The sequence below is a fragment of the Salvia hispanica genome, chromosome 2, assembly GCF_029641045.1.
Source record: "Salvia hispanica isolate PSC_SH4W2 chromosome 2, Shi_PSC_v1, whole genome shotgun sequence".
NCBI classification, from domain to species: domain Eukaryota; kingdom Viridiplantae; phylum Streptophyta; class Magnoliopsida; order Lamiales; family Lamiaceae; genus Salvia; species Salvia hispanica.
This window is the reverse complement of record NC_142693.1, coordinates 16,945,237-16,962,372: the sequence shown is the minus strand read 5'-3', so window position 1 is coordinate 16,962,372 and position 17,136 is coordinate 16,945,237. Positions and strand designations below refer to the sequence as shown.

At 34.4% G+C, this 17,136-nt stretch overlaps 3 protein-coding genes, 2 non-coding genes and 2 pseudogenes across 5 annotated transcripts; 2 read left to right on the top strand and 5 right to left on the bottom strand.

The window, feature by feature from the left end:
• Window positions 1-34: 34 nt before the first annotated feature.
• On the bottom strand, window positions 35-2,216 carry LOC148931664 (protein FAR1-RELATED SEQUENCE 5-like). Its single transcript, XM_089063377.1, has 2 exons — window positions 1,416-2,216; window positions 35-711 (listed from the first exon to the last, which is right to left on the bottom strand). Exons 1-2 carry the CDS (start codon window positions 2,174-2,176, stop codon window positions 573-575), a joined length of 900 nt encoding a protein of 299 aa, XP_088919503.1. The 5' UTR covers window positions 2,177-2,216; the 3' UTR covers window positions 35-572.
• A 2,344-nt stretch (window positions 2,217-4,560) lies between these two features.
• Window positions 4,561-6,015, bottom strand: LOC125210113 (F-box protein CPR1-like). The gene has a single exon (XM_048109695.2). The coding sequence runs from the start codon at window positions 5,925-5,927 to the stop codon at window positions 4,725-4,727; it is 1,203 nt and encodes a 400-aa protein (XP_047965652.2). The 5' UTR covers window positions 5,928-6,015; the 3' UTR covers window positions 4,561-4,724.
• Window positions 6,016-7,498: 1,483 nt separating this feature from the next.
• Window positions 7,499-7,580, bottom strand: LOC125202912 (small nucleolar RNA snoR118). Its single transcript, XR_007173242.1, has one exon. It is a non-coding gene; the product is annotated as a small nucleolar RNA snoR118 (small nucleolar RNA).
• A 79-nt stretch (window positions 7,581-7,659) lies between these two features.
• On the bottom strand, window positions 7,660-7,730 carry LOC125202881 (small nucleolar RNA R66). Its single transcript, XR_007173217.2, has one exon. It is a non-coding gene; the product is annotated as a small nucleolar RNA R66 (small nucleolar RNA).
• A 1,899-nt stretch (window positions 7,731-9,629) lies between these two features.
• On the top strand, window positions 9,630-10,197 carry LOC125203457 (cysteine proteinase inhibitor 5 pseudogene; annotated as a pseudogene).
• Window positions 10,198-11,777: 1,580 nt separating this feature from the next.
• On the bottom strand, window positions 11,778-12,041 carry LOC125202606 (hydrophobic protein RCI2A-like; annotated as a pseudogene).
• Window positions 12,042-12,745: 704 nt separating this feature from the next.
• LOC125201889 (cysteine proteinase inhibitor 5-like) lies at window positions 12,746-13,291 on the top strand. Its single transcript, XM_048100179.2, has one exon. The coding sequence runs from the start codon at window positions 12,781-12,783 to the stop codon at window positions 13,144-13,146; it is 366 nt and encodes a 121-aa protein (XP_047956136.2). The 5' UTR covers window positions 12,746-12,780; the 3' UTR covers window positions 13,147-13,291.
• Window positions 13,292-17,136: the final 3,845 nt, after the last annotated feature.

Below are 17,136 nucleotides of genomic sequence, written 5' to 3'. Positions count from 1 at the left end.
CTGTTGTACATGTTTGAAAATAGAATCGGTGTAGATTGTAGATGCATGCTTCTCAATAGGCAATTGGGTTGACAAATCAGGAATAGTTGAGTAATCCAAGTAGTTCAATCGTGAATTGGCATTCCTTTGATCTCCCACAGCATAATTAAAGAAATTGATGAACTGTACAAGATTTGCACGTGGCTTTGTGTAGTTTTTAAAAAAGCTATTCTCCGATTCAGACATCGATGTAGTCCTAAGAAGCGACCCCATGGGAAAATCTCGAAAATAAGCAGGAACCCAGAATTCTCTATCTTCAAACATTGATCCAAACCAGTGCACGTCTTCTAATCCATACCGTTCCATTATATCATTCCATATTATATCAAACTCATCAGGCTCTAACAAATCAGACCAAACACATGCATTCAACTCTTTTTTGAAATCTTCATTACCAAGTAAAGATTTGGGCAACTTATCTGACACCTTAACCATGATATGCCACATACACCATCGGTGCCTTGTTTGTAAAAGTACTTGTTGAACAGCAAGTTTGATCCCCCAATCTTGATCAGTGATAATCAATTTGGGTGCTACCCCCATGCATCGAACAAAACAGCCAAACAACCAAGAATAGGATTCTCTACCTTCACTTGATAACAAGCCAGCTCCAAATGAACTGGTCTAGAATGGTTATCTTTTCCAGTGAATGGAGCAAAAATCATGCAATACCTTCAGAATATAACATAAAAATGAATTATATTTATCAGCTATGAGTATAATTTTATCAGCTATGAGTATCATTTTATCAGCTATGAGTATCATTTTATCAGCCAGAAGTATCATTTTATCAGCAATGAGTATCATTTTATCAGCCAAAAGTATCATTTTATCAGCAATGAGTATCATTTTATCATTTTATCATGCAAAAGTATCATTTTATTAGTAAGAAGTATCATTTTATCTACTGCAAGTATCATTTTATCAGCTATGAGTATCATTTTATCAGCCAAAAGTATCATTTTATTAGTAAGAAGTATCATTTTATCAGCAATGAGTATCATTTTATCAGCCAAAAGTATCATTTTATCTGCAATGAGTATCATTTTATCAGCCAAAAGTATCATTTTATCAGCAATGAGTATCATTTTATCAGCTATTGACAGAAGGGATACTATTTTATGATGCAAAAGTATCATTTTATGATGCAAAAGTATCATTTTATCATTTTATTATGCAAAAGCACAATTTCTATCATTTTATCATGCAAAAGTATCATTTTATTAGTAAGAAGTATCATTTTATCTACTGCAAGTATCATTTTATCAGCAATGAGTATCATATTATCAGATATGAGTATCATTTTATCAGATATGAGTATCATTTTATCAGCAAAAAGTATCATTTTATGTCTATTAGCAACAAAAGTAATATACCTGTTAGTGTTGTATGTTGAATCAAATGAAATTACATCTCCAAACATATGATAATTTCGTCTTGAAATAGCATCAGCCCAAAAGAGTCTAGTTAACTTTCCATGAGATCCTATCTCAATTTCATAATAGAAGGCATCAGATGATTCCTTTTGAGAACGCATATAATCAAAAATCATTTGAGCATCTGAACCATCAATATTGGACATAATATCACGATAACCATTTCTAATATCAATAATATCACATCCAACATTTTCAGGTCCACCCATTATCTCCTTCAAAAGTTTGAATGTGAGAGTGGGACCAATATTACACCTGCCACAATCCTCCATAAACCTCCGATGAATAGGATCCAGATTGCGATTGGCCATCATAAAATGCCTATGCTCATCCGCAACCATTAAGTGATTATGATACTCAACAAACTGATAAACCTCATATCCTCTGCTCTTGCCATCTGAATAATATCTCAAATTGAGCTTAGCAAGACATTCACACCTAAATGACCGACACCTACGCTTCTTAAAAGACACTTCAGTTGATGGGGATGCATGACCAGGTATAAAATTCTTAGAGCCTTGTCTGTTGCAAGCCAAATACTGCCACTTAGTAATACCTTGAACTGATTTGTTACCCATTTTACGAATGCCAAAACCAACTGAACGAGCATAATGTTCATAGAAACCAACTGCTTCTACTAATGTATTGAATTTCATACCAATCATTGGCTTCAAAGCATCATCACAAACAGGAATGTACATACCTACAAATCAGTAAAAGTATCATTTTATCATAGTATCATTTTATCATAACATCATTTTATGCACTAAAAGTATCATTTTATGCAGTAAAAATATCATGTTATGCAATAAACCTATCATCACAAACAGGAATGTAAATACCTACAAATCAGTAATAGAATCATTTTATCATAGTATCATTTTATCATAGTATCATTTTATCCGACAAAACTATCATGTTATGCAGTAAACCTATCATCACAAACAGGAATGTACATACCTACAAATCAGTAATAGTATCATTTTATCATAGTATCATTTTATCATAATATCATTTTATCCGACAAAACTATCATGTTATGCAGTAAACCTAACATTTATAAGCCAAAAGTATCATTTTAACATATAATCGACAATACATAATATAATCAAATAAGAATTTCAGTACATCAGAAACATAAACCAATCAACAACTAATATTAATCTAAAATCAAATTCAATACATGAATATGAACACAATCAATAAGTTAAATAATAGATAATGATTGTTACCTTCGTTATTTGCTACAGATTCCATCGAAGCAAATTTTCACAGCAATTGAAGAGGTAATCAATGAAAATAAGAACGCAAAATTGAAAACATCTTCCCGATCACAATTATGGAAACAAAATCTGAAGACTATGGAAAATGAATCAAATCTGGAGCCTATGGAAACAAAATAAGCGAGAAGTATGGAAACAAAATCGCAGAGAAGAGGAGAGAATCAAATTGAGTGATCTGGATCAAAATGGAAACAAAATCACAGAGAAGAGGAGAGAATCGAAAATCGCTGAGAAGAAACCGATGAGAAGAGCGTGAAATCTGGAGTGAATCTGGAGCGAAATTCAAAAATTAAATTAGCGAAATGACATATTTACCCTCTGCGCCTATTTTTATTAAGTAAATCTAAGTTTGAATCTCAACCACAAGATTATAAAATATGTGTGGTCCAGATTTAGTTATAGAGTTATCATGTGATTTGAGGGTTATGATATGATCGCATCTATATATATATATATATATATATATAATACACATTGTATGCACACACTATATGCAAATTAAAGTCGTATTAGAAGTAATTAAAGTCGTAAAACACACATTATATGTAATCGCACACACTCACTGAATACATAGAGAATTCACATAATATACACACTCAATATATACTAACATCTTTTTTAGTTTTTTTTTTTTTCATTTTTGTGTTTTTCTCACGTTAGCTGTTATTTTTTTTTTATCTTTTCCTATTTTCCTTGTGTCTAGTACTCCATTCGTCCGTCATTAGAAGTCTTATTTTAATTCGGCACGAATTTTAAGAAATACTATAAAGAAAAGTGGGTGAGAAAACATAGTGGAATATGAGATCAATCTTTATAGTAAAAATGAACTGTGATTGCTAATAACAAGCAAACTGAAATGATAAAGCTGGACTTCAAATGGTGGAGAAAGGGAATATTTAGCAGTAGGAAGCTTTGAATGTTTTGACAAATTCAATACTAGTAACATTTTTGTTTGATGATTTCCTAGTAAATAACTGAGATTTCTGTGAGATAATGGACAAACTCCATTTCTTGTGCCATGAAATAAGAGTATTATCTACTATTGCTTTTGGATTTTGGTGAGTATCATCATGAATTTGATGTAGTAATAAATTTGCAATTCACTCATCATATTCTGAGGATCTTTTACCTGCATTACTGTTGCTTGCATATAACAAGCTCGAATAGTGAATCATCAGGTAGGAATACTTTGATAATAAGTGTTTGATGATTAACCACCATTTCTGTTTCCAGAACTTATTGACTCAGTTCATCCAATAGAGACACAACCATCAGAGTCACTTCCGACTTCAACGCTATCCTCCTCCGTTACTACTGCAACACCTTACAAACACGATTCCTTCGAAACAGTTCAAGTAGATTCTTTCAAGACGGTAGGATCAATTGAGGCAGAGGCAGTGATAAACCATCTAAGAGAAGGCAGAGTTAAGATGTTGAAATCAAAAGATGTTGGCCCTACAAAGAAGCTCGTGGAGGCTCTCATAAACATCGTCATTGAAGAGTTTCATGGCGGTCTCTATAAAGAGAATGAATTGCTTGATAAACTCATGTTCAAAAAGATCAGCTGGCTTTCCTGGTTTTTATCATAGGGCTATTGAGCTATTCCCTTTGTTGATGGTTTGGTTCGTCGATTACAGTTCGACTGGATCCTTCCCCGGACCAACACCAACAGAGTGCTCTACTTGTGGAGAAGTGATTGACTAAAAATTGTTGGAAGTATGGATAGTATAAAGAGAAGAGATGGATAAGAGCTGATGGCCCAAAAACTGAGCACTTCACACAAGCAAAATGAAATATTATCATAGTAGTAATAAACCTCCATTTCTCCATTAACTTTCACTGTTAATTCTTCATAGAATTAGCTCGAATCACCATTTGATAGAAACATCCCAGCAAAACATCACAACAAAAAAGGAGAAATACTGTATAAACAAAACAAATATCCAAAGCACTCAAAATTGTAAAATCAGCAAACCACCTTTCTCTTCTTTATCTTCATCTCCTTCACACCATTGTGCTCCTCCACACAAGGCCAAACAAGGCTCCCAACAACAACCTCCGTATCGAAAAACGGCTCATCCGCCTTCGCCTCAAACGAGGCGCTGAAGCCGCTAACACGAGCGATTGCGGCGGTTTTCTTCTTCAGATCGTACCAGCTGAGGCACATTCCGTCATCGTTCAGCAAAACCTCGCGGCAGCTCTTGGAGTAAGCCAGCGGCCGCAGATCGCCGCGCGGCGGCGGATCGAGCTGCAGTAATTTCATCCATGACTGCTTCACGCCGTATTCCTTCATCAACCAGATCTCAGTGCTACATTTCCTCCCAGGAACAACCGCCGCGAGACGCCCTCCCAACACCTCCACCGATTCCAAACCACGAATCGCGCCGCTGCTGTGTTCCGGCAGCGGAATCTCGCGGTGCTCTTCCTTTCCGAGATCAAACGCCATGATCACCATCTCAGGGTTGCCGCCGTGTTTCGCAACGGTGTGGAGCGCGCCGTTCAGGTAGATTCCCCACCTTGAAGTGTGACGTGGCAACAAATAGGGGAAATCCTTTGCCTTCTTCCATGAATTGGATTTGAGGCTGTAGATCGTCGTTTCCGTGGTGAAGGTGTTGCCATCCTTGTCAATTGCAGCCTGATTAACACTAACAACTTTATAATCGTCGTGTTTGGAATCGTATCCCAGCGCGAACATAGCCAGCTGCACTGAGTCGAATCTGAAAAATCGATAGGGAATCGGCGGCTGCGCGGCCAATTTGATCCGCTTACGGATCGCCGGATTCCAGAGGAATATGTCGCCGGAGGTGGGGGTGAGGAGAACGAGGCCATTGCAGGAGCCTTTGACGGAGAAAGGCTCGATTCGGGCGTCTCCAACTTGCAATTGGTTGAAGGAATCCAGATCTACGTAGTAAAACCGGGATGAATCGACTAAAAGAGTGAGATTTCTGTTGGATCTCAAGGAGTTGTGCAGATGCAGTTGAATGAATTGTTTGCTGTCAATAAAGGATCGCCATGATCGGGAAACGGACCTGAAGCGCAACAGCGCCTTTGGCGGCAGGTGGCCGATAATTTCTCGGACGATTTCTTCAGGTAGAAACGGCATGGCGGCGCTTTGGATTTGGTTGGAAGAAGAGTTTGGGTGTTTACGAGAGCATTCACGAGAGCCCATCTCAAATCAATATCTTCATTTTCCTCCTGCCATGCCACATCACATAAGTAGTTACTACTATCTCATTGCCCATCTTAGTGCCTCAGAATATCTCATATCTCTTCATCTCTATATAATTAATTCTAATCCTATCTCATAATCTTTTCATTCAATATAAATAATTTTAATTGTGACTGTTTGACTTTAATTGTGACCGTTTATCAAATATTCCGTCCATTTCAATTACATCTTAAAAAATATAATAAAATATAATGAAAAATGAGTCGAATGTGAATTATACTTTACTTTTATATACTCACACGTCTCAATTAAGTTGAGTTGTAAATTTCTTTTTAGGATGTGACAAATTTAAAGGAACAAACTAAAATAAAAATAAGTGACAATTTTTCAAAATAAATAGAAAGTAGAGATATATAGAGACTATGAATAAATGACAGTAGCATAAAATAAGAGCGATTGCATGGTTGGGGACACAAGGAGTATAAAACAACAAAAATCAAATAAATTGGACAAAAAAAACATATTAAAAAAAACATATCCAGAATTATGATTTCACACTACTTCACTACTTACACGAAAATCTTCATTGTATTAGACTTTTGGAGTACAACGATAAACAAACATTAAAATAAAAGTCAAATGCACATCAATGTTTACGTGCCAAATTTCTTCAATAATATCGTGTTGGAGTTGAAGATAGGTTTCTTCCTCTAGTGGTACTAATAAATTCACGAAGCTTTAAAGACTTGCCATGCGGTACACCCATTTGTATGGGATTAATGACCACATTGTGGCTTGATCTAGCAGCATCTTCGTTCACTCAATCACTGAGTCCAGCACTACATTCTCGACTGACTAAAATGTTTGTTCCCGGTCCTTTCGCACAACCTCTTACCGGTGCACAGAGTAAGCTTTCTTCGGCTATGTAGGTCATCTGATCGTCCTAAAAAATACGAATCATCTAGGGTAAATCTCAAAGGTCGAATAATACCCTAGTTGAAGCTAGTTGTCATTGGCTTTGAAGCTGATGGTTGGGCACTTGGGCTCAAAACCTTGGTTGTTGAGTAAAATGAAGTTAGTAGAATATATGATATATTTGAAATTATAGAACAAGATAATTCTAAGTAATTGAGACAGACTAAAATGAGTATGACACTTTGACGTGTTACCGTTAATATAAACCTTAATTTATTAACATTAATATGCACTCTATCGTTCAGTATAGTACTGCACTAAAAAAGATGACATCCAAAGCGAAGATTGGACTCTCAAGAATTACCCAGCTTAAGACTTAGTATTTGGGTTGTTTGAATTCAAGATTCCTCTTTCTGAATTGTCGAGGTCTTGAAAAAACAAATTGAAAAACATGTGTTTTACAAATCAATAATGTTTTAGATTCGTCGATACAGTAACAATTTGATTTTGGTGCAGCATATATTTTTGTATACATATTTGATTGAAACAGTCATTTAAGTAGTAAATTCCTAATCTTTTTAAATCAGAAGTTAATACAGTTACTAACGCTGTAAACAACATAAGAATTCGATATAATTAAAAATCCATGAATATCAAGATCAGATATAGCTTTCTAGGCTGCATTATCCATCAATATCGCAGTTTAACTGCTCAGAGCCCAGTGCGATCATCATCTCAACATTAGGAATCAAAATAAATTTAGAAAATGAAATCAAATGTTAATAAAAGCAACTGAATAATTCGAATTTTTGGTAAAATCCTCAGCGAAAAGCTTATAGTTGTCATCAAATTGACAATCAGGTCTCAAAGATACATGCCATCATTGGATATCACAAAAAATTCAGATTGAATAGAAAAAATTGATCAAATCGGAAATTTCATTACCTAGAAAAAATCTGTGAAGAATTTCTAACAATAAATCATAAAACTGTGTTGAATATAAATCAAATTGAGAAAAAGGAGGTGATTATCTAAATTCGCAGCTCCGGAAGCATTTCTCAGCTAAATTTGTGGAAATTTGTAGACACAGAAATGAGATGAAGAGAAGGGCTTATTGTGGCTTAAATAGTGGGATTTTTGGAATAGGGTTTGGAAACTGGGCTTATGTATGTTCAACTAGTTGGGCTGATGGCTATCACTTTTGGTTGGGCTAATGGCTATTAACTTTGTCCAGTATATTGATTCAACTAGTACTATGACGTACTATAAGGGCTCATTCGGTTGTGCACATTTCCATTTGGCAGAAATAATTAAGGAAAGAGATGAATGTGGGTGACCCCATCACATTGGTATTATTCCTCCACGTTTGGTTTACACGAAATGAACATCACTAATTGACTTTATGGGTCGGGTTGACAATATACCCGCTAGTGATGGGCAATAATGTTCCTGACATTTTTTACAATTTCCACCAACTACCCCAATCACATATAGACGCGCGAGAGGCAGCCACGCCTCCTTCTCGTCGCTGGATCAAATGAGAGGCAGTCGCGCCTCTTTCTCGTACTATCATAGCGCCGCGATGATCAGATCCTCCGTCGTCGCCTCCGGCGGCATCACCACTCTTACCACGCTGATGCTCCTCTGAATAGTCACGTGGAGAAGCAGCTTCGGCGGCGATGCCGCCGCAGCCTCTGCGGATCCGCTACCGGTCAACAAATCTGGCACTGTCCTCAGCGTCGGCGGAATCTCCGCCGCGAGGCAGATGGCTCTCAGATCGTGCGACGACCTCCCCTTCCTGCTCTTGTTCTGGCTTCCTAATTTCCAGTGCTTCTTTGGCGACCACATTAGAGAGTAATACAATAGCTATCTGTAAGTGATTATATACGTGGTGAGAGATCGACGGTTACCTGAGGCGGCGGTGGCGAGGAAACTGAGAATCGAAGAAACAATATCTCTAAGACAACCACATCAACAAACAAATAAAAAAAACTCTAATACCCTAATCCGTGTGACTTGCATGGCCTCGATCTAGCTGCCGATGTGCAGGTGACCTCGAACGATGCTTCACACTCCACACCAGATCTGAAATTCTTGAACTACAGAGGGAAAGTATGTTTGAAATTTGTAATGAAAAATTCACAGTCAATTTGGTAATCTTGCGCGCAAAGCTTCCACCGTAGCGAATCAGATATACAAAATAAGTGGGAAGCATTAATTATTTTGTTTACGTAATTTTAGAAGTTTTGTCTAGTGGTTAAATAAAAAGATATTCCAATAAAGTGTATGAGACAGAGAATAGTAGATAAAAAAATTAAAAGAAATATAAAAATTTTATCTAAAAGACAAAATACAAAAATGAATATGAATATTTGAAATAGGCCGGAGAAGGTATGTTTTAAAGTTTTAAGTAAATTATTAACGTAGCAAACGAAAAGGTGAGTAGTGAATTTGATTTGAGATTTAAAATGAAGTTGTGTTGTCATGGAGAGGAGCCATTTTTTTATATAGAATCTCCAAATTTATTCAACAAATTTGTAAATTATTATATTAAAATCTCATACTATTAATAATCTATATTTGGATGACCATATGATGATACTCCATGAGCGCGAATGCTTGTACATAATTGTTTATTTAATTTAATTTTCTTTGACTACCATGGCAAAAGAAATAAATACTAGCAAATTAATCCGGCCTTAATTTTATTTAATGCTTGATAAATTTACTTAATTCATCGCGAAAACGGTCGATATATTAAAAAATTATGTTAAAAGCACAATTACTCATAATTAATCCACGATTATAAATGAATAACCATCCCACACACAATTCTGTGATTCACCAACACAATCCAAAATCAAATTGTAGAAAATCATGGCGCCAAAATCTCTTCATATCCTCTTCGCCTCTCTCTCGCTTCTAGCAATTGCGCTTCCCATCTCCGCCCACCCGCTAGTCGGCGGCTGGAGCCCGATCGCCGATCCGAACGCGCCGGAGATTGTCGAGATCGCGAAATTCGCGGTGGCGGCGCACAACAAACAGGCGCAGGCGTCCTTGGCTTTCGTGTCTGTGGTGAATGGAGAGTCGCAGGTGGTGTCTGGTATCAATTACCGCCTCCTGATCTCGGTCAGCGACGGCAGCGGCGCCGCCCCCAAAATTTACTCCGCCGCTGTTTATGCAAAGGTTGCGCCGATTTCACTAGAGCTCACTTCATTCGAGCAAATTGAAGGTTAATCGACGATTTTGCATATTTTATAGGGTTAATGCGGATCGCCGATTTTAAGAAAATTTAGTTTTCTGGCTAGACTGTGAATGAATTATTAAAGTAAAATAAAATTTCGAGATTTTTGTATGTGCTTGAAGATTTTTTTGAAATATTGGTATGTTAATAAAATAGTGGAGTAAGTAATTGAAAGTTGAAACGTAGGTATGAAAAGAGATTTTTAAGACAATTGTTATGATTATATATTTGAATAAAGGTTTTATGTTTTGAACCTGTTTCTATAAATCTAATAACTTAATGACATACTCCCTTCGACCATTTTAAAAAATCATACTCCCTTAAGCATCCTAAAACTTAAAACCCCAAAAGATTAAGTTAATTTGTCATTAGTTTTGGGACACTTTTTTTTATATCCTAAATTGTTATCCTAAAACTATCTAATGCAAGTAATTGGATCTCAATTTTAGTGTCCTTAAAAGATACTCCCTCTCTTCCATAAAAGTTGAGTTACTTCATTTTGTCCACTCATTTTTAAAAAATCGTAATAAATAGCTAAATTGGATAAATGATAAAATAAATTCGAAAATAATGTAGAAAACACTCTTATCTACATTATTCTCGATTTTATTTTACTATTTATTCATTCTAACTATTTATTAATATTTTTTTAAAACGAGTCCAAAAAATAAAGTGACTCAACTTTTATGAGATAAGGGAATACTAATAATTTTATATTGTATGATGAATGTGCATATAACAAAATGTATAAAATAAACTATTAATAAGTTTAGAGATATATATTTTAGGAGTATAATATACTTCCTCCGTTCCTCCACACACGAGCCATTTTTTTAGTGTTAAACACGAGTTTTAGAAAAATAATTAAATTGATTTTTCTTTATCCATCTCTCTTAGTTTACTTTCTCTCAATTTTAATTTAAATATACTTCATACTATCAGTTTTTAAAACTCATACTTAACAAAGTATCTTACCTACCGTGGAACAAAGTTAAATACTACTACTAAACTAGTATCACGTTTGTGCTATGCACAGATTAATATTTTAAAATATTAATTTTAAATTTTAAATTAATTCAACAAATTAGAATCAATATAAACAATGAACAATATAAGTAACAATTTTACTTATAGAATAAAAAATTTATACAGATCAACATTGAAGCATGATATTTGAAATAAATCACATAATATAATGTTTAAACAATAAATTATGGAGTAGGAAGATAAAAATCTATCACAATAAAGAATTAAATACAATGGTTAATTACTCATTATTTTTAAAACTTCTTTATACACTACATTAACTTTAAAATTAAAATCAATCTCATCATTATAAACTAAAACCTTCAATTCTTCACAATTCGTCACTCTTCAACAGAATTCGTTGGTAAAGCCAACTGCCTCACCTAAAACTACAATAAAATAAAGAACAAAATCAATTTGTAATGCACAAAATCAATAATCAATATGTATTAAAACGATCATCCGTAGAGCAAAACATAAGATGTTTAAGACCCATGAAAGTACACAATCGAACAATTCATACCGCATAATTTTGTGGAGGCTTCCCTAGCCATCCAAATCAAAAAGATAAAGTTGTATTGACTACAAATTAACACCAATCAAAGTAACAAATAGAGAATAAAAGTATTTATTTACCTGGGAAAGTGAGAGGGAGGTGAATATGTCTACTGTGTGAGAACATGTATAGCATAAATGATTCCATGAATGTAACCAAAAGGAAGTGTCAATAAGAAGCAAATTCAAAACTCAACCTATTAATTTCACCAAAATCAAATATAAATATAGTGGTAATTATATACTATCAAATTAAAGAAAAGAATATTAATTAGAAAGAGAAATAGAAGTACCCTATAGTCAAACTTGAGGAAAACACCGGGTGGAGGAAGAAGAATAGCCACGATAATGTTCATGAAAGTTGTTGTTTTCATTTTTCTTTTCTCTTTTTTTTTTTAATTTCCAAGAAGAAGAAAATAGAAATGTAGAAACGTTTAGAAGATAAATTGAATCAAATTATATTTGCTAACCTCCCACTCATTCACTCACGTATATATGAAATATGGAAAATTAATATTCACTAATAAGAAAAAATGTGGGAGACCAATTAAGTAAGATTATATATTTATTAGAACTAATTTCTAAATTTTATATTAATTATATTTACATCCCTCATCGTAAAATGATTATTCAAAATCCCTCAAAATTCTCTTTTTATAGATTGGTATTATAGATGGTATAGATAGATATAGATCTGATTTTAGTCAACTATTTTCCACACCGTTTTATTGCATTCTAAACTACAAAACGTGTTACTCTTTTTACTACTCCTTTTTGTAATCATTTATTGGCATGTAAACAAATTTGTCATGTGGAGTAGCTTTTCTTTTTATTTTTGTATTTTCATGTTTTTTATATAAATAATATTTTTTAAATCCTTGTCTTACTTTTTTTTAATTATACATTAAAATTTAGTACTAATATTTCAAAATTTGTATTATCATAAAATAGAAAGGAGTATTAATTAAAACTTGACCGCTCAACCGTCACCAAGAGAGGCAACTTTCATCTATATCTCTAATCCAAACAATTCAATGAAAGGAAAAGTTATCCAACTATAAATACAAGTGTCCCCAACCCACAATCAAAATTCAAAGCAAAGAAAATAAAATCATGGCCCCCAAATCTCTCCACATCCTCCTCGCCTCTCTCTCACTTCTCGCAATTGCGCTCGCCATCTCCGCCGCGCGTGGCCCAATCGTCGGCGGCTGGCGCCCGATCGGCAATGCCAATGCGCCGGAGATCGTCGAAATCGCGAAATTCGCGGTGGCGGAGCTCAACAAGCAGGCGCACGCCTCCTTGGTTTTCGTGAGTGTGGTGAAGGGAGAGACGCAGGTGGTGGCTGGAATCAATTACAGGCTCCAGATCTCCGCCAAGGACGGAAGCGGCGCCGCCCCCAAAACCTACTCCGCCGTGGTTTACTCCAGGGCTGCGCCGAAATCCCTAGAGCTCACTTCCTTCGACCCAATTAAAGCCTAATCGCTGATTATACGAGAATTTTGTTTTACCAAACTGGCTACATTTTGTATCAGTTCGTATTAAAGTGAAATAAAATTTCGAGATTATTGTAATCTGCTTGCAGAATTTGCCGTTTATATCTATGCCTATTAGTTTTCACTTTTCATTGAAACTATTTTTCATGATAAGCTATTTTTCTAAGTAGGAGTATTATTTGATGTCTATAAATTTCATTTAATAATTTCAGAGTGTAAATTTTTTAACCAAGTAGGAGTACTATAATTCAATGTACTATTTACTCTCTTTTTTTTAGTAAAATATTTATTTATCCATCGTTCTCTCTTCTTCCTCTAATAAGACGTAAGTCTTCTAAAATTGAACTTGACAAAAGAAAAAGAGAAGGAAGAAAAGAAGAGAAGAAAGAAATAATTGATAAGTTAAATATTTTAATAAAAAATGAAGAATAAATAGACTAAGTTGTCCTTTATAGTATTGAGCCTTGAGGGTATTTTTGCCCAAAATAAAATTTAAAAAGTGTAAAAATAATTCGTGGAATATATCACTATTAAATTAAAGTTTATGAAACTTAAATGCTATTATAAATTATAATTGACTAAAAATGAAACTTCGACAAAGTTTGCAACTAAAAAATGTATTTTCTCCAAAGATTTTAAGATTATTTTGTGGACGAGATGAGACTATTTTCAAGACTTCTTTTTTGAATGTGTTTTTATTCTTTTTTATCTCCAATTTCTTACACAAGCAGCAAGCCCATAGAATGTCCAAAACCCAAGGTCCAAGGATTAATCTTTACATGATCTCTTATTAACTTTCTTTTTGCTTCGTAGAAAATGTCAAATTTGTAGATGGTCACGAGATGTTAGTTTTTCTTTTGGTGTATCCTAGGCAAAATGATGTATTATTAAAAATGAAAATACTTTTTATCTTTACTTTATTCATTATTTTTAATTTTATTCTCTCTAACTAACACAGAAAATAAAGTTGGATAAAATATTAGTCGTCTAAGGAAGAAGTCATCTTTCTCAAAATGAAGGAAGTATTACTTTACAATATTTGCACTCAATGCACAACTCACTGATTCACTTAAAATAACATAAGAAAGGGGTTGGGATCAGCCAGTGGCGAATCTAGAATTTTCATTGTGGGAGTACGATTAATTTAGTAGAGAGTAATACCTACTTGGAACTCCACAATTAATCATTTATCTTCTCTACGTCGTTATTTTTCCTCATTATTTTTTCTGGTAAAAAACATTATTATCTATAAAAACGGATTACTTAATATTACTATTTTAACTTTCGCTGTTAAAATGAAAGTTCTCATATTTATACATTACGAATAATTTATTTAAACTAAATAACACATCATCTATTGATTTAATCAACAAATTTCAATTATTTTAAAAAAAAATAGAAGATGATTAAAATACTACTACTACTTTATAAAATAATTGAGAAATTTTAAACATGCATAAAGTAAATGTATTGAAAAAATAATTTAAAATTTTTAAATACATTAAAAATAGAAAATATAAATAGAATTACACTTAATATAATATAGTTAAGTGCATTAGAAATTGAAAATATAAATAGAAAAACATTTTCAGTTCAACAGATCTTAAAATAAAAGAAATGGCCTTTCCCAAAATTGAACCCAGGTCTTGACGACAATATTAGTGTATTCAACCATTCGGCTAACTTATTTCCATGCAATTTTTGGGATTATATATACTATTATTTGAATATATTGGGGGTACCATTGTCCCCCCTTAGTTCTATTCTCTATCTGCCAATGGGATCACTGGCAAATCTAAGTGCGGCCAACCTCCAATGACCAATTACCACTTAACCCCTGGGTTGAGACTTGATAAGAATAAAATTTGATGGATTTGGGTCAAGCTGCGAGTCCACAAAGCCATTAGCCCAAGGGTTAAACCAAGTCCAAATCAAGCCCAATTTGTTGAAAATGTTTTAGATCAAAATTATACCTACAATTTAAGTCCCTAAAATTAAAACCTAATCATCTGAACGTTTCTCTTCGCCTCCAAAAAAACGGTAGAAGTGACATAGATTTTTTTGCATGCCGTGAACTCTTAACTTGTAGGTGTCATCGCCCGCTTTCGCCCTCTAGTCCTGTGACATGCTCCGAGCCTTGATGCGAACTTGTGAATTGCAATTTGTGGATATGTGTTTGTATTTTATGGTGAACCGAATTTTGTAATCTTGCACATAAATAGTTGAAACGAAGATATCAAATAATATTATATTTGAATTGGAATTGGAATTGGAATTGAATTTGAAATTGAAATTGGAGAAGCAAATAGCTTTTACTATGGTCGAAGAAAATTTTGAATCATATGTGATATGAAAGAAATTTTGTTTCCTGATCAATATTCATTGTATAATGTGATTTATTTGATTTTCAGGATGTGTAAATAATTTATTAAATTGCTTAAATAGAAAATCTTATGAGGTATTTTAATTAGTATGTGGAATTAATTAATTAAGTAAATCAATTAAATTACAAACAATATAAAATAGGAGTATAAAGTTTAGAATTCATTTTGAAACAAATCAAACTCTAGTAACCAATTTGATATAAACACTAATTTAATATTTATGAAACCAACCAGTCATAATTTTAATATAACCTTGATAATTTAATAAATGCACAGTAATCAAAAAATAAAAAAAGAGTGGGCCTATTTCAATTACTAATATGAAAAAAAATTGCAATTTTTTTTGTAGTTTATGTATCCCCCATTATTATTTACCTAGTTAAATTAAATTTTAAGACTTGTTCAACTCTGGAAACACCTAGCAGCGTCCACATGTGGTTTTCATCTCTTAATCACACAATTCTCTTATTCTCTTGTTTAAACCCTACGCAACAAACTAACTGCGTAATTACGTTTTCTTAATTTTAAATAAATTATTTATGAAAATAATTTCATTACACTACCAATAAAAATCATACTATATGAAACTCTCCTTACAAATCTAATGCAGACGTGTTCATTTATGATAATATACCTAAAATTCAAATTAAAGCATGTATAATGTTGATGAATGTGCATATATAACAAATGTATAGAATAAAAACTAAAGGTACTTTTTGGTCCTTAACATATGACGATTTTTTGGTTTTGGTCCATAACACTATCTTTTGAATTATTTAGTCCTTAACAAATAAAAATCGGTCACATTTGGTCCGAATTGGACGGGAAGGGCTAAATTTAACGGTCAATGAATATTAATTGGATTTTGACCGGATTAAGCTAATTATTAACTTAATTAATAATTTCTTACAAAATGCTCATGTATGATTTCGAAACACCAATCTTCACCGCGTCACTGCCGCTTCCACCCCTCGGAGTAGAGGACATCGGCACCGCCTCCTGCAGTGGCGTTGGGAGCGGCGAACTCCGGCACATGGGGCACGACGCGTTGAGTTTCAGCCACGCATCCACGCACATCACGTGGAAGCAGTGGCGGCAATCCGACAGCATCCGTAGCATCTCTGATTTCCTGTACTCCAACAAACAAATCGAGCATACGCCGTCGTCCGCAGCGGCGCCGCTCTTCTTCGTGAAGACGAATTTCGGATAGGAGTTGATGACGGCATGAGATGTGTGTCAAGATCTTGTGGCGCTGTGCGACTCCATTAGGAAGACTTGCCTACCCTTTTTCCGGCGGTTGCTGGGGAAGCTGGCTACGGCGGCGAAGGTGTCGGGAATTAATTGTATAATTTCGGATGGAGCAATGAGCTTCGCGATTAGGGCTGGTGCCGAATTGGGGATTTTGGTGTTTCAGCTGTGGACGGCTTCTGCTTGTGGTTCCATGGGGTACCTCTCTTACCGGGAACTCCAGAATTAAGGAATCATCCCCTTCCAATGTTGTTGCCTGATTACAGGAAATCGGAAATGCTGTGGATGCTGCCAGATTGCCGCCACTGCTTCCACGTGATGTGCGTGGATGCGTGGCTGAAACT